A 27,786-nucleotide genomic window follows, 5' to 3' on the forward strand; every position below is an offset into this window, starting at 1 on the left:
GGCATTATAAGTGTTTTTGCATTGAATTTGACATTTCCAAAATCTCTCAATCACAACTTTTTTATAGTGCAGAAGAAGGCCATTTGGTCCACTGTCCGTACCTGTTCTCCAAATTTAACATTCGCCTAGTGATACACCCCCACCTTCCTGTAACCGGACATATTCTTCCTTTTCAGATAACAATCAAATGTCCTTTTGAATGCCTTGATTGAACCTGCCTCCACCAGTGCATTCCATATCTTGAATATTCACTATGAAAAACTTTTTCCTCTTGCCAATTATTTTAAATCTGTGTCCTCTTGTCATGATTCCCTTAGACTAATCCTGTACTTTTACAAAGGCAACTTTATGTACATGAAAGTTTGTAGTATTACAGCAACAACTACACTTCTGAAGCACATAGTTAGCTATAAAACACTTTGGGGTGTCCTTTTGACTGAAAGATGCTGTGCAAATGCAATCCTTTTCTCCCCCTTTTAATTAAGTGAGTTTAACCAGAACGCTATTAATTAGTTTATTGCCAGAAGGCTATGACGTTCCTGTGCGTGGTTCTTTGCATGAGCTTGCCTTGAACGTTGTCACGTTAAACTGTTTTTCTAACTGACATTTTGTAAATTCAATTTTCTGCTCTTCAGGAGAAATTAAGATAATTTAGTGATTCTACATTTTGTTTTTTTCTCTCTTTTTTGAAGGAGTAGAACAAAATCCTACCAAAGAGAATCATTAAGAAAAGTAAACATGATATTAAATAAGTTATGGATGCCTTTAAAAACTGGCAACGGGCAAAAATAACAAAATCATAGAATCTTTACAATGCAAAGTTACGAACAGCCAAGGTCCCAGAACTGAACCCTGTGGGACATCGCTAGTCATGATGTGGAGATGCCGGCGTTGGACTGGGGTAAACACAGTAAGGAGTCTCACAACAGCAGGTTAAAGTCCAACAGGTTTATTTGGTAGCAAACGCCACTAGCTTTCGGAGCGCTGCTCCTTTGTCAGGTGAGTGGGAGTTCTGTTCACAAACAGGGCATATAAAGACACAAACTCTTTTATATGCCCTGTTTGTGAACAGAACTCCCACTCACCTGACAAAGGAGCAGCGCTCTGAAAGCTAGTGGCGTTTGCTACCAAATAAATCTGTTGGACTTTAACCTGGTGTTGTTAGACTCCTTACTGTGGACATCGCTAGTCACAGCCTTCCATTCAGAAAAGCACCCCTTGTCTTCTATGGTCAAGCCAGTTCTGTATCCATCTTGCCAGCTCTCCTCTGATCCTGTGTGACTTCATCTTTCGTACCAGCCTACCATGCGGTACCTTGTCAAAGGCTTTACTGAGGTCCATGCATACAACAGCCACTGCCTTTCCTTTATCTATAATTTTCATCACTTCCTCAAAAAACTCGATCAAGTTAGTGAGGGACAGTCTCCCCTTCACAAAACCATGCTGTCTATCACTAATTAGTCGATTTATTTCCAAAAGTGAGTAAATACTGTCCCTAAGAATCTTTTCCAATAAGTTCCCTACCACTGACATGAGGCTCACTGGCCTATAATTTCCTGGATTATCCCTGCTGCCCTTCTTGAACAATGGAACAACATTGGCTACTTTCCAGTCCTCTGGAACTTCACCTATAGCCAATGAGGATACAAAGATTTCTGTAAAGGCAATTTCCACCCTTGCCTCCCTCAGTACTCTAGGGTAGGTCCCATCAGGCCCTGGGGTCTTATCAACATTAATGCTTTTTAAGATGCCCAACACCACCCCCTCTTTGATATCGACATGACCCAGATTATCTACACACCCTACCCTAGGCTCCTCATCCATCAAGTCCCTCTCTTTGGTGAATACTGAGGCAAAGTATTCATTTAGTATCTCACCCATTGCCTTTGGTTCCAAGCATAGATTCCCTCCACTTTTCTTGAGTGGACCAATCCTTTCCCTGGCTACCCTCTTGCTTTTTACATACGTATAAAACGCCTTAGGATTTTCTTTAATCCTATTTGCCAAGGACTTTTCATGACCCCTTTTAGCCCTCTTAACACCTTCCTTGAGTTCCTTCCTACGTTCTTTATATTCTTCAAGGGCTTCATCTGTCCGAAGCCTTTTAGATCTTACAAATGCTTCCTTTTTCTTTTTGATAAGGCTCATAATATCCCTCATTATTCAGGGTCCCTGATACTTGCTACACTTATTCTTCATTCTCACAGGTACATACCGGTCCTGAATTCCAATCAATTGACATTTGAAAGATTCCCACATTCGAATGTTGATTTACCCTCCAACAGCCTCCCCCAGTCTACACTCTCCAGATCCTGCCTAGTGTTGTTGTAGTTAGCCTTCCCCCAATTTAACACCATCGCCCAAGGACCACTCTTGCCCTTATGCACAAGCATCTAAAAATTATGGAATTGTGATCACTGTTCCCGAAATGCTCTCCTGAAATTTTGACCACTTGGCCGGGCTCATTCCCCAATATCAGGTCTAATATGGCTCCTTCCTGAGTTGAGCTATTTGCATACTGTTTCAAGAAACCCTACTGGACGCTCGTTACAAATTCTGTCCCACCCAAACCTCTAGCAGTAAGTGAGTCCCAGTCAATATAGAGAAAGTTAAAATCACCCACCACATCAACCCTGTTGTTTTTGCAATTTTCCAAAATCTCTACATATCTGCTCCTTTATCTCCCACTGGTTGTTGGGAGGCCTGTAATAAACCCCCAACATTGTGACTGCACCCTTGCTATCCTGAGCTCTACCCATATTGCATCGCTGCCTGAACCCTCTGAGGTGTCCTTCCTCAGTACAGCTGTGATATTCTCCTTAACCAGTAATGCAACTCCCCCACCCCTTTTACATCCCCCTCTATCCTGCCTGAAGCATCTAAATCCTGGAATGTTTAGTTGCCAATCCTGTCCCTCTTTCAACCAAGTCTCTGTAGTAGCAACATCATAGTTCCAAGTACTAATCCAAGTTCATCTGTCTTACCTGTTATACTCCTCACATTGAAACAAATGCACTTCAGATCACCAGTCCTTCTGTGTTCAGCAACTATTCCCTGCCTGCTCTTCCTCTTAATCTTCCTGGCCTTAGTCTGTAGTTCTCCCTCAGTTATTTCTCTTGCTGACCTACTGCTCTGGTTCCCACCCCCATGCCACACTAGTTTAAACCCTCCCGAGTGACTCTAGCAAATCTACGTACCAGGATATTGGTGCCCCTCCATAGATTCTCCATTGTATTTTCTACCTGACATCAATCATGAGCATACTTCCTCCTTTTCATCTTCATCTCTCTCTCTCTCTCTCGTCATCCTTGGTGCTCTGGATTTATTTGTCCTTGCCCCTTCAAAAAAATAAGCCTTGACGTTGCCTGCAATACCTTTTCTTTGAAGGTGGCCCATTTTTCAGTCACTGTCTTTTGTGCCAACATTTGAATCCATCTCACTTGACTCTGATGCATTCTCATCCCATCAAAATTGGCTTTCCCTCAATTGATTATCCCTGCTCGGATTGTTTTTTGTCCTTTTCCATGACCAACCTAAACCTTATGATCCAATGGTAACTGTCCCCTAAAAGCTCTCTCATTGATATTTGATCCACTCAGGACAACTGATTCCCCAGAAAAAGGTCCAACAGTGCCTGTCCTCTTGTTGGATTGGAAACATACTGCTGTAGAAAATTATCTGCAACACACCACCCCTGTCCCTTTGCACTATTCCAGATTACTTCAAACCTACCATTAAACTGCGAATGTTAAACCACTCCAATGTGCTCTTGAACTCTTTGAAGATTACTCCTAAGTTGCTGTCCACTGCCCCCCAACCACCACCCCCACCTTCTCCTAGCTTTTCTGACCCAGTTATAGTTCACATTTGTATTTCAAGTCTGAAAACCAAAGACGTATTGCGCTTTCCTAGTCTGGTTGAGCACCACCAGGGAGAAAAGTAGAGCCTCCCTGGATGATGAAAGAGAAGTAAAAAAAGGAAATGAGAGGCAAAGATAGCAGATGTGAACACACTGGCATCTAACATAAAATATAATCCATAAGTATAGACATACGACTTGTAAAAGGGTAATAAGAGGAGGTATGGAGTCATCGACATGTGGTAACAAAGGGCATGACTGATGTACTAAATGTGTCTTTGCAAGTGTAACACCCTTGTTCAACAAACCGTGGAAAGGTTAACCCTGCAACTAAGGCCAGTCAGGTTAATCTTGCTGGTGGAAAACCTTTAGGAATGATAATCCGGGACAAAACTAAGTCAGTTGACTAAGTGTGCATTAATTAAGGGATGCCATCACAGATTTGTGCAAGACGAATTGTGTTCACTGACTTTATTATTTCAGTGAGGTGACAGGGAAATGAAGGTAATGCGATTGATGTGTACTTAGACTTCCAAAAGGGATTTGATAAAGTGTCACATAATTGGCTTGCCAGCAAAGTTGGAGCCCATGGAATAAAAAGGACAGTGGCAGCATGGATATGAAGTTGGCTCCGTGATGAGCAGAGTGTGATAGTGAAAGGTTTTACAGGCTTGAAGAAGGTATACAGTGGGATTACCCAAGTTTTTGTACTCTGACCACTGCTTTCCTTGATGCATTTTAATTAATGATCCAGACCTCAGTGTAGAGGTCACAATTTCAAAATTTGCAGATAAAACGAATTTTGGAAGTCTTGTGAACTGTGAGGAGGATAGTGATGGACTCCAAAGGGCATAGATTGATGGAATGAAATCCTCTTGAGAGTGAAGCGTAGAACAGTGTGGTAGTATCATTCAACCCAACGTGCTGGCAAATCTTCCATGATGTTGCTCATAACCAATCTTGAGAACATTTTTTTTAGAGAATTCCTATGGCTGAAAATTCTGTAGGTCTATATTTCTGAATGTGTTTAAGGTTAAGATGTCATGGGAGTTTGATAGTAATAGTATAGGGAGCATTTTTACTTTGAGTGTTTATTTTAATTGGCAAAATGATGTTTCAGTTCTAAAGTTGTAAGTTAAGCCATTCTTGTGTGACTGTTACTTGCTGCTATTAGAGAACAATGTTTTCAGTTAATCCCTGTGTAAATTGGCAGAAGTGTTACGGTGCAGAAGGAGGTCACTTTGCCTGTCGTGTCTGCACCAGCTCTCCAAATGAGCATTATGAATTGGATCATTCTCCTTCCTTTTCCCCGCATCCCTGTGCATTGTTTATACTCAAATAATCATCTAATGCCCTCTTGAACACCTCAATTGAACCCACTTCCACCACACTTCCAGGCCCAAACGAGTTGTTGTGTGAAAGATTTTTCTCGTGTCACATTTGCTTTTTTCCCCAGATCACTTAAAATCTCATTCTCCATCCTTTTACGAGTGGAATCACTTTCACCCTTTCTACTCTGTCCAGTCCCCTCATGATTTTGAACAACTCTATCAAATCTTCTCTTCGCCATCTTCTCCAAGGAGAATGGACCCAACCTCTCCAACCGATCCTCCTAACTGAAGTTTCTCGTCTCTGGAACCATTCTTGTGAACCTCTTCTGCACACTCTCCAGTGCATTCACATCCTATGGTGTGGCGCCCAGAACTATACACAGTACTGCAGCTGAGGTCTACTGAGTGTTTTATACCAATTCAGCATAACCACCTTGCTCTAGCATTCCACGCCCCTATTAATAAAGCCCAGGATGCTTTATTAACTATTTCCTGCACTTGTTTTGCCACCTTCAATAATCTAATCACATATACACCCAGCCCCTCTGCTCCTGCACCCACTCATACCCATTATTTTATATTATCATAGAATTTAATCATAGAAACCCTACAGTGCAGAAGGAGGCCATTCGGCCCATTGAGTCTGCACCGACCACAATCCCACCTAGGCCCTACCCCCACATATTTACCCGCTAATCCCTCTAACCTATGCATCTCAGGATTCTAAGAGGCAATTTTTAACCTGGCCAATCAACCTGACCCGCACATCTTTGGACTGTGGGAGGAAACCGGAGCACCCGGAGGAAACCCACGCAGACACGAGGAGAATGTGCAAACTCCACACAGACAGTGACCCGAGCCGGGAATCGAACCCTGGAGCTGTGAAGCAGCAGTGCTAACCACTGCGCTATCGTGCCGCCCTGTTCATTGTCTGTTCATGTTCTTCCTACCAAAATGCATCACTTCAGACTTCTCTGCATTGAACTCATCTGCTACGTATTTGCCTACTTCAACTTGTCTACGTAATTAATTAATTACTAATCTCAATTTAGATACATTAAACTTGTTGTTTTCTAGTAATAATTTGCAAGAAGGAAATCTGGGAAATTATAAAAATGCCCTGTAATTTACCTATTACAAAACCCATGTCGTTAAATAATGGAGGCTGGTAAACGGTGGTTTGACATTTTTGAATTAACTTTAACAAGTTCACTGCAGAGCCAGAGATGGGGTTTAAAGTAAAACCAGTGTGCCTGTCAAACTGGAAGCATTATCGATTCCATTATGTCTGTGACCCTTGGGAAACATGGCCTAGTAGCTTTTGAGTGGGATCTAAAGTGAGTGTGCCTATGAGAATCTCCACAATCAAGCTCAGCTTTTCCCTCGTCTGTCAATCATGTCGACAGCAAGTGAGTACAGGATAGTGGTTAGGAACAGAAACACTAGTTTTCCTTTTTTAAAAAAAAACTTCACCCTTACCTGGCACAGCTTCCCACAGGCCAAGTCTCCTGCAAAGCCTCATGCAAAATACACTTGTTATTGAACTTGTATACTGTATGCAGCTTCATTTTTAGATCCTGTGATAATCATGGTCAGTCATGACATTGTACACCAGTTTGGAGCATTGTTGTAATGTTAAGCTGATTTGCTTATGCATTTAAAGCCACTGCTTAAATTCTAATTGGAGAATTTTCTGAGGCCAATTAAATGATCAGTGAATTGTGTACAAATTTCTGTCTTAAAGCCAATGCTGGCTTTCTTGCTGTTTTTCTAAGAAGGTTGTTGTAACTGACAAAGTATTGCTTTGGCCTCAAAAGTATTAACGTGTTGCGAGAGAGAGAGCCGTATGTAATATTGGGCGTCACCCACTACATGAGCAGTAAATGAATGGTCAAGTATTATTTTGGTTATTTTCGGTTAAGATTATAATCTTAGAAAGTGAAAATATTTGAACTGCAGTCAGGAAACTAAAATTGATGTGCGCCTTTGTAGTCACTGGTTTAATACTTTAGAATGTAATTATCCCTTGATTTATAGAATTAACACCATAGATCTGCTCTTTGTATTTTTTAGACACTTGCTAATAGAATAAACCCACAAATTCCATGGATTTTGAACAAACAAAAATAAACTTTACTATACAAGATTAGAAGGATTAAATAATTGATATCTATCTTATACTAAGTTAACAGGCAAGCTGTGGTCAAACACACTACTCTGCACAATAAATGCCAATGTGATCAAGACAGAGGCCACTGATCTCTCAAGCCACCCCAACATCAGCAACAGAGTCAACCAATCTCACTGAAACTCTCTCCCAAGAGATTTCAATCTTCACCTTTTAAAGATCTTGCCTTTGAATTCTTTCCAAGTTGCTCCAACTCCGATAGCATCAATGGTGGCTCATCACACGGTTTCAATCTCGTCCCCTGAGAGTCTGTTCCCCTGGGTTCCTGAGTATACAACCAATTCACAAGCACAACTTTGGATCTTTGGCTGCACTGAGCAGAACATGATTGCTCCAAAGGTGTAACTTTCCTCCAATGGCCTGCAGCATGGAGTCATCAACCTTCGGGTGCCTTCTTTACTTGGTCTGTTCCCTGCAGCCTTTTTCCTGTTTGGAGCCTGTAGCTCTATTCCTCTCCTTCACTGAATTGGGACCTCTTACTGTTCCCGGCATAGATTCATAGAATCCCTATCGTGCAGAAGGAGGCCATTTGGCCCATTGAGTCTCTACCAACTCTCCGACCTAGCATCTGAACCAGGCCCACCCCCATCCTATCCTGTACCCCACACATTTAATCCACCTAACCTACACATCTTGGGACGCTAAGGGACAATTTAGCATGGCCAATCCACCTAACCTGCACACCTTTGGACTGTGGGTGGAAACTGAAGCATCCGGAGGAAACCCATACAGACACAAGGGGAGTGTGCAAAATCCACATAGGCACCCAAGGCCAGAATTGAACCCGGGTCCTTGGCTCTGTGAGGCAGCAGTGCTAACCACTGCCGCTGTCACCTTCTACGACTCTTCTTTTGGGGTCTCTCCTTGTCCCCTCTACCTGTCCCCTGTTTTGGACTCTTCCACTTGATGGTGCTCCATTTCCAGTTACCTGCTGATCTTTGACTCTAATGACAATATTCTGTTGTCCTCTAGCACAATACCTCCCTCTGTCTCGCGCATGCTCTCCATGCCCATACGCACCTTCCCCATCAGGTAAATTAATTCAATCCTTTTAAAAGGAACATGAACAAATTTAAATACCCCACAGTTTCTTTCCATCGTGCACCAAACTCTCTCGTGGGCACATTTACACTGTCCACTTTAATGACTTTCACTTGTAAATTTATGATCGACTCCCCTGGTCTTCCAGTAATGCAGTCTCAAAAACTAGCTGGCATTGTATTTGTCCCCTTTTTTAAGATACTGTTAAAGCATTTTCAATGCCTATTCCCAATACCTGTGCCTTGCAAACTACCCGTCTCATTACAGCTCTCTGACGTCCTTGATTGTTTCCTCAAATCCATGGGCATCTTTCCTGCAGCTCTTTGAATCTCTTCACTCCATTTTATTCACTCCCCTGTTAAAATATCAAATTAAAAATAATGTCCTCTGTCAATAACTGCAAAGTATTATCCTCCCTTGTTACCTCTGCATGGTGAACCCATGTCATCCTCATTCAGTTGACTCGTATCCATTGTTCAGCACAGCGGGACTGTCCTGTTCATTCTGCTCTTAGCTATATAAACATAGTGAAATCTTCCCAGGATTTTCTTTCCTTCACCACATTGACTTTCCAATCCCCAAGAATTTATTCTTAGTTCCCACTCTTCATCTATAGAATGATCTTGAGCAGTGGAATTGGCTATGTGGGCATCACCAAGCTCTACTCTTCAGCACCTCTTGTGAAACATCCACCACTGTATTCTCTGATATTCTGTCTTGGGTGAGCTGAAATTAGACCTTTTTTTGACTGAAACCATCTTGGGTCCCTGTCACTAACCCTATACACTTGCTGCTGATCATGCCCCCCCCCCCCTCCCCTGTCATTATCCTGGGCTGAACCAGACTCCTCTGTACAATAGGCAACTCATGAACCTTGGGCTCTACATTCACTCGAAAATAACGACTGTGTGTTTCTAGTTCTGTCAAATGATCCAGCCTTGCCCTTCAGCCCATCAGCTGATAAAATCCTCTTATGGTATTAAGCTTTACTGGCAGGTGCCCTTCTTTTATAAATTTCACCTCTATCCTACCTGGCTTTTACTGGTGTCTGGGCTGTCGATTTTAAATTATTCCTTTTGTTTAAATCCCATCATGTCCTTGTACCTTCAACTCTTTCAGTCCTGCATCCTCCATCCCATCCCACTGAGGCTCTGCGCTTTGGAATTCCCTTCCTGAATTCCTCTGCCTCTCCAACCCCCTCTCCTTTTCAGATCCTATTTAAAATTCATTTCCATCCTTGGTGACATTTTGCTTTTTGGCTCAGTATCCTTTGAGTTCTTACTGTGCCTCTGGAGTGTCTGGTGAAAGTACTTATATAAAGGTCAGTTGTTATGGTCAGTTTGCCTTTAGTTCCCAAGTATTTTATCCATTCCATTATTGTGTGTGGAGGAGTGAATGTCTTTCTACTGGTAGTGAGAACTGTGCTTGTCTTTCTCTGTCTGAGCAGAAAGATTAATAGACATTCAGAGCTGGGGGGAGCCAGGATTTCCAGGATTCTTGTGTGCAAGTTCATTCTTGCATTAAAATAGCTTTTCTTTTGAAAAAGATTAATGCCAAAATATGTGAAGAATTAATATTATTTTGTTGCAACACGTGATTGCGACTAGTGACCTAGTTTTATCAAAAAAAAATGTTACTCCAAATTCATTTCCACCAAAAACAATTGCATTACCTGAGAAAACTACACTCGTGTTAAACTTCAGAATTGTGGTGCTTGCAATTGGTGGATATTGGGCAACAATCTGACTAGGTTCATAATTGTTTTGTGTATTCAGTAAGTTGCTTTGATTTCCAGGTACAAATGCCTAGATTGACCCAGAGTTGTTCCATGGGACCTCATGTGCTATGATGATAACAACAAAAGTTCAAAAAAAATAATGAACTTCCCTATTCTGCATTCATGTTTGTCCTGTAACAAAGAATAATGGACAATTTAGAGTGGGATGGAGGATCTTGTTTTGCTTTTACAGATTGCAATGGCGAAAGCTACTCATGACCTGACAACTGGCATTTTATATTGTTTATTTGCCACTGTACCTAAAGGAAGACAATGATGAGAACTGTCATGTGACTATTTCCCCCATCAATCATCTGAGGCATCCTAAGCTATTTATGATTGCAACTGAGCTGGAAGGCAAGCAACCTATTCCTAATAATTTTCTAAGATAGCCACAGGTAGATCTGAAATAATGACTCGGAAACTTTCCCTTGCTTTCTGTGGAGAAGTTCCTGCTTTTGCCCATACCAATGCAGCAAATGTATTGAACTCAATTGCATGGAGGATTGGACCTGCACAGTTAATCTCATCCAGCTGATGCTTCAGCATGCTGCACTACTAGAAATATTTAGTGATACTGTGGATGACCACACCGTAGCTTTATCTGGCTTTGCTAGAATTGAATATTACGGAATTACAAGCCACTTAATGACTTGGATAGGAAAGTGATTAAGTGTCAGTTGAAGCCCAAGATCAGGTGCAATACCTTTTCTTGTCAGCTTGGATCTTGTATGTCTCTCTTGTGGGCACCATAAATGAGATTCAATTTGAATTGGTTTTGAAGCAAGCAAGGAGATGGATTAAGAACTTGCCCTGTCCACTGTGCATTGGCTTTGTAACTTTAAGAATGGAGTGGCAAGTAATAGATTGTAGAGATAATGGGCAGTCTAATTGGTAGCATGTGGCTCATTGGCATAGTGGTTAGCACTACTGCCTCTTCGTGCCAGGGACCTGGGTTCAATTCTGTCCTCGGGCGACTGTGTGCAGTTTGCACGTTCTCCTTGTGTCTGTGTGGGTTTCTTCCGAGTGCTCCAGTTTCCTCCCACAATCCAAAGATGTGCAGGTTAAGTGGATTGGCCATGTTAAATTGTCCCTCAATGTCAGGGGATTAGCAGGGTAAAGACCTGGGGAGGATTGTTGTCGGTGCAGGCTTGATGGGCCAAATGGCCGCCATCTGCACTGTAGGGATTCTATGATTCTACTTCCTGCAAGGATCTGTGTTGGGGCCTCAACTATGCACTACAACCTCATTAACGACTTTGACCGATGAAGGGGCTAGAGAGCCACATACCCAAGTTTGCGAATGGCACAAAGATAGAAGACATTATAAAAAATGTGGATTGCAGTGTAACATACAGACATATTGATAGATTAAGCAAATAGACCAAGGCAAATGTGCAATCATCCACTTCGACTTGTAAAGCATAGATCAGAGTACTTTCTAAGTCATGAACAGCTACAAGGAGTGGAAGGGAGGCATCAACTATAGATTATTAGCTTCAGCATCTATCCAAGATATTTCTATCAAAGCAGTTAATGCATTGCTGGATTTTATGTCTAGAAGATTAGAATGCAAGGAGTACAAGTTATGCTGCAACTATGCAAAGTCCTGGTTAGACCACAGCTGACATACTGTGAGCAGTTCTAGACACCACACCTTGGAAAGGATATATTGGGTTTGGAGGAGCTCCTTGGATTATCCAATTTGATGCCTGGTCTCCAAGGGTTACATTATGTGAAGCTATTACACAGACTAGGGTGTATTCCCTGGAATTAAAAAGGTTAAAGGATAATATAATATGAGTATTCAAGATATTAAACAGAGCAGCTAAGGTGGATAGCTTCTATCCACCCTAGCTGCTTTGACAAAGGGTCATCTGGACTCGAAACATCAGCTCTTTTCTCTCCTTCCGGACGCTGCCACACCTGCTGAGATTTTCCAGCATTTTCTGTTGATTCAGGAGTTCAGCACTGGGTGCATAGGCTAAATATTACACCCAGATTGTACAGGGCTGAAGTTAGGAAATACTACTTTACACAAATGGTTGCAGAAGTTTGGAACTCTCTTCTGCTAATGGCAACTGACACTAAATCAACGATTAATTTTAACACTGAGCTTGTTAGATTTTTGTTATCCAAAAGTATGAAAGAGGATGAAACGAAGGTAGGTTTATAGACATGGGCCATACATCAACCATGCTCTGACTGAATGGTGTAATGGGTATGAGGGATGAAATGGCATGGCCTGTTCCCTTGGGTAATGGTTCAATATGCACTTAAAACTACAAGAACCAATGCACTCATGACTTTCACTGTTGATCAGTTTGATATCCTCCAGGTTATAGTCTTTCAGTTATATAATAATACTATGACAATTGCTCAATTTCAGTCATTTCACAAGCTCAAATAGAATTAAGTTTGGAAGCATTTTTAAGTGTCTTCATTTTTTGCAGTCAGTAGCAGACTCAAGAGGGCATTGACTGGTGCAATGGGCAAACATTTGGCAAATAAATTTAATGCAGTGAAATGTGAAATGATGCATTTTGAAAGGAAGAATGGGGAGAGACCATATAAATGGTGCAATTTTGGAGGGGAGTGCAGGAAAAGGGAAAGATCTGGGGGTTCTCCTATGCAGTGACGACATTGATAAAGCTGTTTAAAAAACATAGATCTTTGGCTTCAGAAATAGAGGCATGGGTATAAAAGCAAAGAATTTATACTAAACTTTGATAAAACTGGTTAGGCCTCAGTTGAAAATAATTCATGATATTTTACAGCAGTTTTGAATAAACAAATATTAGAAATGTTTCTTTGAAAGGCTATTTGTCATGAATAGTTTGTATAAGAGTGTGTAGGTAATTGTTGTTTGCTTGAATTTTTAAATTAGGTTTTCCAGGCATCTCTGAAATTACTCAAAATGCTGATTACGCAATATGCCCCTAAGCACAAGTTGGGCAAAGTAGAAATCACACATTGTGTGGAGAGAACACTGCCCATTCTCCTTAGCAAGACTGGAGATGCCACAACACATCTTCGAGTAGCTGCAATTAATTTTATCCAGGTAAGCAAACATGAGTTCCTGCAATACATGTCTGTTAAAACCTCCTAGAATTATGTTTAGAGAAATTACACATTCTCAAGTGAACATGCCTATCAGGACTATTCGGGTGCTGGACCAGAACCCCAGGTTACATTAGGAAGCTAGGCTAAACCCCAACAATTTTTATGTTTTGGCATAAATGTGAGGATGGGATGTTTTACTCCAGGAGTAATTCCACTGACAAATTAGGGATTTTTATAGTGAAACAAACTTTTTTTAATAACACAGTTTAACAAATGAATCAGCTTGAAGAATTTTAAATGCAAAGAAACAACTTTACTTTCTAGCTTATGACTGGTCCAGTTCCAAATAAGCTACATTCATGCTTCGATTAAATCCACTTTTAAATAAATAGTTAGCAAACTCAGGCATACTGGCTTTACAAACTCAGGCATAGTGTTAACAAACGTGGAGCTTTCAGAGAGATAAGAGTTCCAGAAGCCTACAAAATTCTTCTAACTTCAACCAGGCGTGAACTTCAAATCGCAATGCTTTCTGCCATGGGCGGCATGATGGCACAGTGATTAGCACTGCTGCCTCACAGCGCCAGGGACCTGGTTTCAATTCCCGGCTTGGGTCACTGTCTGTGTGGCGTCTGGATGTTCTCCCCTTGTCCGTGTGGGTTTCCTCCGTGTGCTTCGGTTTCCTCCCACAGTCCAAAAGACGTACTGGTTAGGTGGATTGGCCATGCTAAATTCTCCCTCAGTGTACCTGAACAGGTGCCGGAGTGTGGCGACTAGAGGATTTTCACAGTAACTTCATTGCAGTGTTAATGTAACCCTACTTGTGACACTAATAAATGAACTTAAACAAAAGCTTTTCTCTCTGTTATAGACCCAGACCTGCACATAAACCACATCATCACATGACTGTCAATCGCACTAATCCAAAATCCCAGGGGAACTTAAGTAAACAGAAGTCCATGAGCTCTACTTAAACACTTGTAAGATTGAAATAAGTAATTATCTTGCTCTCCCAAAATCTGAGCTGCATTCCTGTCAGACATACCAACTGCCTGTGGCATCAAGTTGAATTTTGAACATTCCCTTTAAACACTACATATAATATATATACAATATTGCACTACCATCATCACACAAAATTTTGTTTGCCATTACCAGGAAGCATACTCTCTTGCACAAGCTTTATGTTGACTTTTGATGTGCTCTGGAAGCAATGCAGCAGCATTTGTGTGCAGTAGCTTCCTTTGCATTGGGTGAACTTGGTTATATTCTGTCATTTTCTCTGGAAATGATATGTACATTGATTGCAATGCAGTAGAAATTGTATACTAGTTTTCTACTTCCAAGTTGATATCCTGGTGATTAACCACACTGGATGTATGGGTATAGGCTTGTGAAGATCAGGACTAAAACCAAGATTGACTTTTAATCAGTGGTATTGGATTTGGGAGCACTTATTAACGGCTAAGACTGGACTCTAGTTGGGTTCAGCAATTGACAGTTTGGCACTTCAAAGGACTGACGTGGAAGAACCAGGTTTTAATAGTTGTTGATATCAAATTTATTCTATATTCAACCTATTAAATATGATTTGCAAATTATTTTATCTCACCTTTAACTGAAAGCAATTCCTGCTACCAAGCCCTTATCTTGGCAGAAGAACAGCTATCTATTGTTCTAAGATAAGTCACTTTTTCTCCTTTGGCAAAGGTGGTGTAATTTTAAAGTCTAATGGCATTCACTCCCAGTTTCACCAAAAGCTTGCATTTGGGTTTTGTTTGCCAAGGACAAGGATGTAAGGACTTTTTTCTGCTACTCAATGTTCAGAAGAATTATTTCTTTATTGATGTCTACCTAATGTCAGTTTATTTTACATGGGTAGCAACCTTCCTTTGAACATTATGCAAATACTTACTTAGCACAGGTTAGCAAACAGTCGTGTATTTTGTGTTATTTCCTGACCAAGAAGCATCTACTAATTAGAACCGGATCTCAACATCCCGTGCACTGGACATTTTCTGTACCAGCATGTAGGAGGTTCCTTTCAAGAATACTTATCCTGGAATGATATGTAAGCTTTAACTTAATACTGCTGTTTTATTTAACTGCTAAAATGTATAGGCTGCTTCAGTAACAAACTTTTTCCAAGCTGACCTTAAAATGTCAGCCAAATTCCAGTGCCAGTTTTGCACTTGGATCAAAGTATGCAGAGGTGAATGATGAAGATTATCTACTTGGGATGTCAGGGTGCACTAATTGACCTCTGGGTCTTCTGGTTGGTGGAGGAAAATTCAGCCATATATCCAAATCCTGATTTTTGTTACCTGTTTATTGAGCAGTCCTGGATAGTACGTGCTTATGGATGTCATAGGAAGTAGGTGCAGGAAGACAATTTGGCTTGTCAAGCTTGCTCCAGCATTCTAACAGATCGTGGCTGATCATCAATCTGTGTGCCATTTTTTCCCCCACATCCCTTTGATGTCATTAGTATCCAGAAAGCTATTGATTTCTGTCTTGAACATGTTCAATGATTGAGTTTCCACAACTAACTTTGGTAGAAAATTCCAAAGATTCTCCCCCCTCTGAGTAGAGAGAGTCCATCTCATCTGGATCTTAAATGGCTTGTCCCTTATTCTGAGACTGTCATCTGCTTCTAGACTCACCAGCCGGGGGAAACAGCCCATCCACATCTATCTTTTCATGCCCTGTAAAAATTGTGTTAGTTGCAATGAGACCATCTCTCACTCTTCGAAAATCTAGAAAATACAGGCCCAGCTCTCTCAACCTCTCCTTATAAGATAATCCCACCTTCATGGATTAGCCTGGTGAACCTCTGTTGCACTCCCTCCCTGGCAGGTACAAGCTTCCTTGGATAAAGAGACCAAAACTGTGCTCAATACTCCAGGTGCAGTCTCACTAAGGCTCCACATAATTGCAGCACAACATTCTTACAGCTGCATCCTGTGTCAAGTTATCACATCATTTATGATAGATTTGAACATTTTTCCCACTACTAACATCAAACTAATAGATCAGTAGTTCTCCAGTGGCGTCACATTTGCTACTTTCTATTCAGCATTAACCTTTCCATAAAACCCCTACAGTGCAGGAAGAGGCCATCCAGTCCATCGAATCCGTACCAACTCTTCGAAAAAGCATCCCACCCAGGCTCTCCCCTGTGCTCTATCCCTGTAATCCTGTGCATTTACCATGGCTAATCCACCTAACATATTTTTGGATACTAGGGGGCAATTTAGCATGGCTAATCCATCCAACCTGCAGGTCTTTGGACTGTGGGAGGAAACGAGAGCACCTGGAGGAAACCCACGCAGATGTTGGGAGAATGTGCAAACTTCACTTCTGTATCTTCTTCCATGAAAACAGATGCAAAGTCACTGTAAATTATCCTGTCTGTGCTTGTAATGTCAAGTTCGAGTGAGGTTATGATGTCCCAATGGTTGAAGACTTGTTGGACTTCCTCAGACTAGACATGCACATGAATTCCTTGGATGAGATAGCAGGAAGCAGTTGATGTCTTGTGGAATTTTACTCCAACAATTTCAGGGGAGGAGCATAGGATGTCAGGGGGTAATAATTTGAAATTATCATAAGAATTGGATTGGATTATGCTTTACAGGGCTATATTCCATTTGTACAGAAATTGTTTTCCAAAAAGAAATTCAGTTGATTATGGGTTCACTCAAATTTAAGTCTCATTACTGACTGTTGGATTAGCCATACTCCTGCGCTGTAGGCATCTGACCCAGTCTGAATATTTTATTTCAAACATTATTTTCAGATAGTGCAGATGACGCAAGGAGATGCCAGCAAGTGTAAAGCTTGTATAATCAGCCTATACGGCTATTTGTTTTGGCAAGCACGTGTAAAAGAAATAGTTGTCAATAGGGCACTAATTCATGTAATTTCTCGTACTTCCTTACAAATGTTTATAATAGTTCTCAATAGGGATTTACAGTCTTCTGACGATTGCTGTTGCAGGCCTCTACTCTGACTTGAGCGTTTTGTGAAGGTTCCTTTTGTGAAGGCTGCATGTTGCATTCTGCCACATGTGTAGAACTGTCACAAAGATCTTTCTGTATGAAAGAAAAAATGTAGTCCAAAAACCAAGCAAATCTATGATTTATTTTTAGTAGAATCGTTTGCCAAAATTCCTGATGACCTTGCTGTGTAAGTTCCCAGGGCAAGGACTAGAATGTATTCATTGTGAATATCTGTGGTCTACTGATGCTGCTTCAAATCAACAGAGACGGTACAAAATGGAGTATGTTTCTGGCATGTGTTTGTGAAGTTATGTCGCCAGAGTTGTAGTCGCTCCAAATGGCATCCACCCTACCTGTTCCATGTAGTTCCTGTTGACAGTGATCCAGTTGTATATTTTCAATTGTAGGAAAAGTATTCTCTGTAGATTTTCCAGTGACCTACCATTTCATTGATACCTTGTCCCAAAATGTATAAAAAAATTTACCCACAGAGATCACTTCTTGGATTTTGATTCAAGTTGTGTGTTGAGATACAAATTTTCAGTAATGTGAATCTTGCTGAGACTTCTGGTTATTACCATAAACATAGTCATGGAGAAATATGCTGATGATTCAAACTGCAGATGACTGGTGAATCACTGCCCTGGGCAATATATAGACCTTGAGAAGTCCACATTTAAACTTTGGAGATAGAAACAATCATAAGTTATTGGGCTATTAAAATGAGTTGCCAATGCCTTTGGCCATCAGAATCCTGTAAATGGGGTTTCTGTAAATAGTTGAATAATTATTTGCTCACAATTTGTTTTGACCAGGATTGGTATAAGCAAGATGTTCAAGTCTGTCACCTTACCCTTTTACCTTACCTAGAGAATTTGCTTCTGCACAGCAACACTTGGTTTTAAATACAATCCAATTTGATGCACCAAAGAGACACACAACTTTCTGGCATCAATATTTAGTAAGAAGTTTAACAACACCAGGTTAAAGTCCAACAGGTTTATTTGGTAGCAAAAGCCACACAAGCTTGTGTGGCTTTTGCTACCAAATAAACCTGTTGGACTTTAACCTGGTGTTGTTAAACTTCTTACTGTGTTTACCCCAGTCCAACGCCGGCATCTCCACATCATCAATATTTAGACCTCTGATTTGGTTCTGAGCTTATCGACAGTTGTGAACCAAGATTGTTTACCTGGAAAACAGTCCATCTGTAGCTTACCGAGAAAGATCAGAAGTCTACCCCTTTCCCAATGGCAATGCAGGTAGGATCGTACTTGGGGCTTCTCAATGGATTTTCTTTTACAAAAGTTAATGCCTGGAAATACATTCAGTTTAATAATTTTGTAATGCAATACAATTGGGAGCATGGAATTAGAAGTAGACCACACTTCCTCCAACTACATGACTGATCTGTAGCATAATTCTGTTTACTTAGCAATGCCCCATATCCTCAGTACTTTTATCTAACAATCTATTGATCTCAATCTTGAGAATTTTAATTGGCCCAGAATCTGCATCCTTTGAGGAAGGAATTCCAGATTTTCATGGCCATTTGTATGGAAAGGTGCATGTTGATGGCCCAGCTCTAATTTTGAAATTATAGCCCTTGTTATGGATTCTTCCATAAAGAGAAATAGCTACTCTGCAGCTATGGTGTTGGATGCTTGTGTTAATTTAAGCACTTTAGTTTTTACTAAAGTAAAAGTTAAGCACCTTAGTTTTTAGCTTTTACCTTCTCATCTTCTAAACTCCAGGGAATACAAGATGAGTTTATTTTAACCCGTCTTCATGTTTCAATCCTTCAAGCTGTGGCATCATTCTGGTGAATTTGCACTTTAGCTCACCAAGGCCAAACCATCTTTGCTGAGGTTCTATGTCCAAAACTGAACATACTCATACAACCAGCAAAGATATCACTTGCTCATTTTTAATGTTTGTTTTTCTTCCCTCATTCTAATCTAAGATCAAGACCAGCACACTAACGCCTTTTTGATTGCATTTGTTCCTGTGCACTTTTCATGATTCAGATAATTTAATGCACACAAATGTCAAAATTCCTTTACTTCTGTAATTTTCCTAGTCTCTCTGCAGAAAGAAAATATTTAATTTTGCCTTTCTCTGACCTGGAATGGCTGACTTCAGATTTGAAGCACATTTTTTTCAGATTTTAAAAAGTTCAGTATCACTATCTCTAAGTCCCAATTCAAACATCGGCCACAATTCACTATATAAGCGTTTATAACACCATGCAAAAAAAACCTACAATAATTTAATCATCATTATTATAATGGAAATGCTGTCAAAAGGATGATCAAACACTATACTTCAAAGGGACCATAAAGAACAGTTGAGAATTCACTTCTAACTGATCCTGGAGATGGTCATTACAAGCTAAACACCAGCCGTAATGGCCATTACCTTAGTTTTGCTAGTCTTGTACCTTGCCAATTCTTTGTGAAAAATTATTATTTTTTGCCATGTTATTGGTTGCATTTTAATCACATTGTTTTGTGATAGTTTGTTTGTTTCAACTGCCTTCCAACTAATTATTTTAAAATGAACTTCAATCAGTTTTGATATATTGGTGTCCCTCTCTGAAAACTGGAATGTAATTGAATCATCACAAAGAGAATGTGCACACTATTCTGATTCATGTCTGTCATGCATTTTTGATAAAGCAATTCTAATGCTCTTCACTCTGACATTTATATCAGATCAGTTTTAAACATAACCACTAAAATTCTCCGGTATTGAAAAAAATATTCACTGTATGCACTAATTTCTTTCAATTCCATATTTTCATAAGTCCCTTGGTTCCCTAGTATTTATGGGAGATTTTCTGTATCTTCCATGAAGACAAATGCAAAGTAACTATAAATCATCATGTCTCTGCTTGTGATGTCAAGTTAGAGTTAGGCTATGATGTCTCAATGGTTGAAGACTTGTCGGACTTCTGACTAGACAAGCACATTAATTCCTCGGATGAGATAGCAGAAAGCAGATGTCTGTGGAATTTTACTCCATCCATCAACAATTTCAGGGGAGGAACATAAGATGTGAGAGAGGGGTGGTAATTTGAATTTGAGGATTGGATTGTGCTTTACAGGGCTATTTTTCATATATAGATTTCTCTTCTCCATTTGCCCTCCCTTCTCCCCCCCCCCCCCCCCATGCAAATACCTCTGCCTCCTTTCCTGAAAGCATTGACTCTTTGTAGAAGAGTGAGACGTTGCTTTCCAGAAGTTTACCGAAATGATAATTTGTGAGCATCCAGCGATATTTGACCGCAGACAATATCACAGCCATGCCCAATTATGTGTTTGGTTTATGTACAAACATGCATGTTTCCAATGCAGGTATCCAATTAAATGCTCAGGAGCAGGAAATTGAGCAAATGTTTTACTTTCCCAAAGTTAAGAAGAGGTTGAGGCTGATCATAGTACTTGAGTGCAGTCCTGGTTTAAGATATGTTAAATAAGCAAATAGGATTTCCTTGTACCTGTATGCAGGACTGCGCTACTAGATTATAGAAGTTTACAGCACGGAAAGAGGCTATTCATGTCCAGGCCTGCTGACAAGCCATCTAACCTAATCCTGCTTTCTTGCTTTTGGACTATAGCTTTGTTGACTATGGCACTTCAAGTGCATATCCAAGTACTTCAAAATTTTGAAAAGTTTTTATCTGTGCAACCATTTTAGGCCTCGAGTTCCACTAACTGGATAGATTTGTTGAACCTTTTGGAAGCGAGTAGGGAAGAATGTTGGCTGTTTTGGCTACAGGTTTGATACCTCGGCTATATGGCTTATGACTGAAAATCCGTTGTTCAGTGTTAAGTTTTGGCTCTGTTTTGTGGTATATTTACCACTGAGGCTTATGAATAAGTTATTTTAAGCACAGCAGATTACTTTCCTGATCCAGGTAACATTTAATCTCCACAGTTGGCTGATCATTTATTAATGAGAATGGGTAACCAATAAGCAAAGGGGTCATAAAGGACGCAACTGCAACAAAATAAATTAGTTATTTCGGAAATGAAGTTGAGCAATTGTACTCCTATATTACAATAGAACAAGCTCTAGCCAAGAGCTCACAGATTCACTGGTGTAACAAACTCTGTTTTTCCTCTCTTTCGGCTAGCTGTTGTGTTAACTATTCAGCAATGACTTAATCCATTATTTAGAACAGGTTTTTAGCAGAAAAACATTTTAAATGTTTTTCCATTTCTGTAATTAGAAAACAATTGCATTGTGACATTGCTTTATCATTGTGATGTGATTCTAGTGAGTAGAAATATCAATTTATTTTTATTGTCTGATTTAATTGTGCAGTATTTATTGTTTTTGCGGTTGAACATAAGCTGTCATGTTTTTCTACTGTATGTTTTGCTCATAACAATAAATAATGAAAGCCAGTTTATTGCCTTGGCCAATGTTGAGAAAGTTTGTATTAGTCTAGCTTATTGCAGTATCCAGATCCCTTTTTCTTATTTGTTATCCTGTTCAATTAATAAATAAATAGCTAACTACCCAGATGAAACATCAGTTAGACCATGGAAATAGCTGAGGTAATCTGACTTGTTGGAAGTGATAACTTATTTAATACTATTATAAATTGAAGTGTTGTAACAAAATCTCTTCCTGGAACAATGAAGTTTCTTCCTGTGATTGAATAGATTTAACTTGTTCGTTACATGTTGGCATTCTGTTGTCAGGACTCTACAAAGTGCTCTAATGCTAATACCCATTTTCCTCTGAAATTAGGGGTGGGCACATTCTGCAAATGAATAATAATAAAAAAAACCATCTTTCTTTGTGCCAGGTATGGCTCCAACTGGTGGAGAGTTTTTCCCTGATTCCAACTTTGAGTTTTGCTTGGACTCTTTGCCGCACCTGGCCAAGTGCTGCTTGATGTCAAGGGCAGTCACTCTCACTTTGCCTCTTCAGCTCTTGTTATTATTGTTAGTAAGGGAGATTGAGTTATCAGTGGGTAAACTGAGATAAGGTATCGATCAGCTTTGATTTAATTGAATGTTGGTTGAGGCTCAAGAAACTAAATGACCTTCTCGAGGTCCTGTATTGCTAAACAAAAGTCCCAACTCATAGAATCTGTTTCACAATTTTTATGTTTGGACTTTAATAAAATGTGAATACTTTTGTCCAATAGATAGTTGATCAGCAATACGAAAGCAGCCTCACAAACAATATATCAATAATGAGAAAACTGTAGTGCCAATTAATTTGTAAATATAGGCAATTAGTAGCACTAAATATCTTTCGTATTTCAAATCTTTTACTGTGACAAACAAACTCAGGTCAAACGTAGTCCGACACACCTGGCTGATCACCCATCACAATCCTCAACTAACATTCATTTCCTCCATGTGGGACAACACTCATGGGAGAAGCACGGGCACTGAATGTGCTTTGGATGAGGGGATTTCAACGTTGTCCTCCACTGGCAGACTGTCATGAAATATGTAAAATGCATTGCAGAAACTTGTCCAAATTTACTTAAGTATTCTCAATCCTTACAGTTTCTGTCTCTTCGGATAACCATGGGGGTACCACCGACTGCTGCAGTCCATGGTAAGAAGCACACCATGGTCACTTCAGGACAACCAGTGAGGTTTTTAAATGAAACCTGTTTCGCAAGAATGTTTCTTTCTGAAAAAACAAAGCATCCAGACAATTGTTAAAAATAAGTTTTTTAAGTAGTGCAAGATGCGAACATTGAAATTGTATGTTCTAGCAGAATTTGTTAATTTTCTCACCAGTAATAGAATACTTAAGTACAATATAAAACTGGAATCTTAATCAGCAAAGCAATGTTGAACTGGTGCAACTCTGAAGTTCTGTCGGACCATATTTTCATTTAGACACCTAGAAATGCATTGCCAGTTCCCTAATGGGTGTGACTAGATGGGCTGTATGTAGTTGGCTTGTTTGTGAACTGTTGTAATGGTTTCTAGCAGGGTGGTGGCTGATGTAATTTCTGTAATTGTTTGATCATTATATAAACACATGAGTTGCTGACAATGTTCATCTTGTTGTCTGCTGGCAACACTGGGCAGTGAATGACTGCATCAACGTTTTGAGCTCCCTTGCATTTCACAGATGTGTTTACAAGGGAACAATCATTCCATCTATTTACTGTTGAATTGCGTTCCTGGGAGATTCATTCTGAAGTCATTGGCAACTGATTTAATGTCTACATACAGATTAAGCTTTGCAATAAAACTAACAGTCTGGTTTTGTTTTACTGGCTGCATGTGCAGCTTGAGGACTGCACTCTTACAGCCGTACTGATCATTACCTCAGTGAATTGTGAAGTGTCTTTCTAAGATGCCTTTCTTCAATTTGCATTTTCCATTTGAATTTCCACCCAATACAGTTATGTAGGAAGAAGTTTTAATTGGACGTTACCTGGTAGTGTAATTCCAAATTACCTTAACCCTCGTTTGGATCAACTAATTTGGAATGAATTGGCTCATGTTTGCCCCAGATGTGAATAAATGATTGGAACATAGATCTGCGCCAGAAAGTGAATCAAAAAGCCTATTCAACACATTATGTTCTGTCTGGGTTTACATTACATTGAGTGTTCATGAGTCACACTAGCCTTACTTGGCTAACAGATAAGTTCTTTAGTGATGTAGGAGAGGTGCAAGACTGGGAGAAGTACAGTTTTAATAGTTCAATCATTTGTTTGGCTGCATCTGTTAATTAATTCAGCGTGAATTTGGTTATTGATGGGCTTATGTAATTTACCCAGACTCCTTATTGAACGAGTGACCTACTTCTCTGTCCCCACATCCACACTGATGTTGGAGCAGGGAGATAAAGTGGGGTTCCATACAGGGGAACCCAAGTAAAAGTTGTTGATCATTTCCTGTTGTGACTTATTTCACTACAAATGCAATAGAATCTAAATATTGCTGTCAAAAATAAAATATATTTAATCTCTTCGAACGTATATTACGCTGCAAGATTCTATTCTTTATAAAAATGCTTAACTCCCTTCATTGTAATATGTGCTAATGTGCAAATTCTCTTTAAATTGCTAAAGTGCTTCTGAGGGGCATTGATCTGAGATGCAGCAGAATTAGGGTTCCCTTTGTCATCTGATCCACTGTGGATTTTCTGATTTGATGAACATAAGCTTTCCTCTATGTTGAAAGGTGCATCTTTATTTTCACTTCAATTTGTATACTCGGTTTGCTATGTTATGTATATTTTATTTTGTACATGCATTGTGCATTTTCTTAATTTCCATTCTTATTCGCTGTGGTCCCATTTCTATTACTTGTGATGTTTCCATCGCCCTCTCCTATTTCTTTTTACATACTTCCCCATGGCAACATCATCTGAAAATACATCAGTCTCCACATGCATTCTGGTAACACCCAGCTCTACCTCAATGCCATTTCCCGCGAGCCCACTGATCTTCCTGGACACCCAGGATAGATGAGGAGACTCGTCCTTTGAGTAAATATTGTAAAGAGCAATGCCATTGCCTTAGTCCATGCAACAAACATCCTTGGGGTTACCATTGACCAGAAACTCAACTGGACTTGCCACATAAACACTGGCTGCAGGAGCAGGTCAGAGGCTAGGAATACTGCGGCGAGTAACTCACCTCCTGACTCCCCAAAGTCTGTCCACCATCTACAAGGCACAAGTCGAGTATGATGGAATATTCCCCACTTGTCTGGATGAGTGCAGCTCCAACATCAAGAAACTCAACACCATCCAGGACAAAGTAGCCCGCTTGATTGGCACCACATCCACTCCCTTCGCCACCGACGCTCAATAGTAGGATTGCAGCAATACACCAAAGGTCCTTAGACAGCACCTTCCAAACCCATGACCACTTCTATTTAGAAGGACAAGGGCAGCAGATACATGGGAACACCACCTGCAAGTTCCCCTCCAAGCCAGTCACCATCCCTGATTTGGTAATATATTGCCGTTCTTTCGCAGTCACTGGTCAAAATACTGGAATTCCCTCCCTAACAGCATTGTGGGAAACCCACAGCATGTGGACTGCAGCGATTCAAGAAGGTGGCTCACCTTCTCAAGGGCAACTAGGGATGGGCAATAAATGCTGGCCAGCCAGTGCCACCCATGTCCCATGAATGAATTTTTAAAAAAATCTCCACCCTTCTCGCTGACATCTGTCTGAGACTGAACCCAGGTTGTTTGCAATCTTGGTGTAGCATTTGACCCCAAGGTAAGTCTCCAATCATATCTCCACCATCTTAAAAATTGCCTTTTTCCACCTCTGCAACCTTGCCTGACTTCATCCCTGCCTCAGCTCATCTGTTGCTGAAACCTGCATCCATGTCATTATTACCTCTTCTCTATTCCAATGCATTCCTGGCTGGCCTCTCTACTTTCTATTTTCTTGTCATCCAGAAGTCTGCTACCCAAGTCCTCACTTGCATGTGTCCTCTTCATCCCAGCCCATTTTTGCTCATCTATATTGGATTCTGGTTAAGCAATGCTTTGACTTGAAATTGTCACCCTTGATTTCAAATTCCTCCTTGACCTTATCCCCCTCTATCTCTTCAGTGACTCCCAGCAACCAAACTATCCAAGATGTCTTGGTCTACCAATTCTGGCCACTTGAGCAGCCCTGAATCAAATCACTCCCACCATTTGTCACCATGCCTCTAGTTGCCTCAACCACAAGCTCTGAAATTCCATCCCTAAACCTCGGCCAGCCATTTCTCTTTTGAGATCCTAATGTGTTAATAGGACAATTAAATGGCAATATATTACCTTGCCTCTGATTCAGACATTGTGGGCAGGATTTTCTCGCCCCAAGACTGGAAAATCCAGCCTGAGGTCAAAGGACTTCTGCATGGTCCGTCCCCACTCACTATGATTCCTGTGGTGGGCGGGACAGGAAAATTCCACCCTGAGAGTTCAAGACAACTTCAAGGTTTCACAGAATAAGGGGTGGCACACCAGTGCAGTAATGAGAGTGCTGCATTGTCAGAGGTGCGGTTGTTCAGCTGAGAGGTTAAACAAGGATCCTGTCTGCCCTTTTTGGACCCCATGGCACTAGCTTGAGAAGAACAGGGCAGTTATTCCTTGTGTCCTGGTCACTGTTTATAAATCAACATCACAGAAAAACAGATTATCTGGCCATGATGATAATGCTATTTGTGTGAGCCTTGAATGCACAAATTGCCTGCTGTGTTATAGAGTCAGTTTTCTGCATGAAATCAGTGACTGTATTTCAAAAGTACATTGGCTGTAAAATGCTTTTGGATGCTTGGCAGTTGTGAAGGTAGCTGTGTAAATACAAGTCTTTCATAAAACTTGCTCTCTGGCCAAGCTTTTTGGTCATCGGATGTGATATCTCATGTATGGCTCAGAATCAAATTTTGCTTTCTGATTCCCCTGTTGAACACTTTGGGAGGTTTCATTGTGTTAAAGGTGGTATCAAGCTCCTACCCAGCTATAACCTTCTGTCTGCTCAGTTTAGGTTCTGTCAGACCCACTCCAGACCTCATTATAGTCTTGGTCTAAGCATGGTAAAAGAGCTGAACTTGAGAGGGCAAATTGACAGCTCTTGACTTCAAGGAAGCATTTGACCGAGTGTGTTACATCAAAGACCTCTATAAGTCTGGGAATCAGGGAACCGCAGGTTGGATCATGTGTAGCACAAATGAAGATGTGGTTGTTGAAGGCCATCCATGTCAGCCCCAGGACATTGCTACAAGAGTTCTTCAAGGTGTTGTCTGAAATCCAACCACCTTCAGCTGACCTTCCCTCCATTACAAGATGGTGATTTTCACTTATAACTGTAGTGTTCATGAGGTACTGAATCATAGAACCCCTACAATGCAGAAGGAGGCCACTCAGCCCATCGAGTCTGTGCTGGCCCTGACAGAACATCTCACACAGGCCCACCCTGTTCCTGGACGTGCGCACGCACGCACGCACACACACTCTGTACCTACGCATCTTGGGACACCGAGGGACAATTTAACATGGCCAATTCAGCTAACCTGCAGGACCATTGGACTGTGGGAGGAAACTGGGGCACCCGGAGGAAACCCACGCAGACACTGGGAGAGCATGCAAACTCCCCGGACAGAATCAATATCCTGGGGCTTACCACTGACCAGAAACTGAACTGGACTAGGCATAAATAAGGTGGCTACAAAAGCAGATCAGAGGCTGGGAGTTCTGCAGTAACTAATCTTCTGACTCCCCAAAATTTGTCCACCACCTAAAGGGCAGAAGTCAGGAGTGTGTTGGTGAAAACTCTCCACTTGCCTAGATGAGTATAGTTCCAACAACATTCAAGAAACTTGATACCATTCAGGACTAAGCAACCTGCTTGATTGTCACCTCAGGCTCTATGTTAAATATTCACCTTCTATACCCCCATTGCGAAGTAGCAGCAGTGTTTACTACCTGCTCGATGCACTGCAGTAACTAACCAAAGCTGCTTCAAGAGCACCTTCCAAACCCATGACCACTACCATCGAGGAGGCTAAGGACAGTGGGCG

General features: G+C 40.7%; 1 protein-coding gene across 3 annotated transcripts in view; it reads left to right on the plus strand.

Annotated features, from left to right (window-relative positions):
* cep104 (centrosomal protein 104) overlaps window positions 1-27,786 on the plus strand; it is a 237,202-nt gene that overhangs the window by 72,966 nt on the left and 136,450 nt on the right. For all 3 annotated transcript variants that reach the window (XR_013500551.1, XM_078239162.1, XM_078239163.1), the window contains exon 13: window positions 13,084-13,257. Coding sequence is in view for 2 of the 3 variants with exons in the window: in XM_078239162.1 (XP_078095288.1) it covers window positions 13,084-13,257 (174 nt within the window). In the remaining variant the exon portion in view is untranslated. The remainder of the gene's footprint in view (window positions 1-13,083; window positions 13,258-27,786) is intronic.

Source organism: Mustelus asterias, chromosome 22 (genome assembly GCF_964213995.1).
Source record: "Mustelus asterias chromosome 22, sMusAst1.hap1.1, whole genome shotgun sequence".
In the NCBI taxonomy this organism is placed as follows: domain Eukaryota; kingdom Metazoa; phylum Chordata; class Chondrichthyes; order Carcharhiniformes; family Triakidae; genus Mustelus; species Mustelus asterias.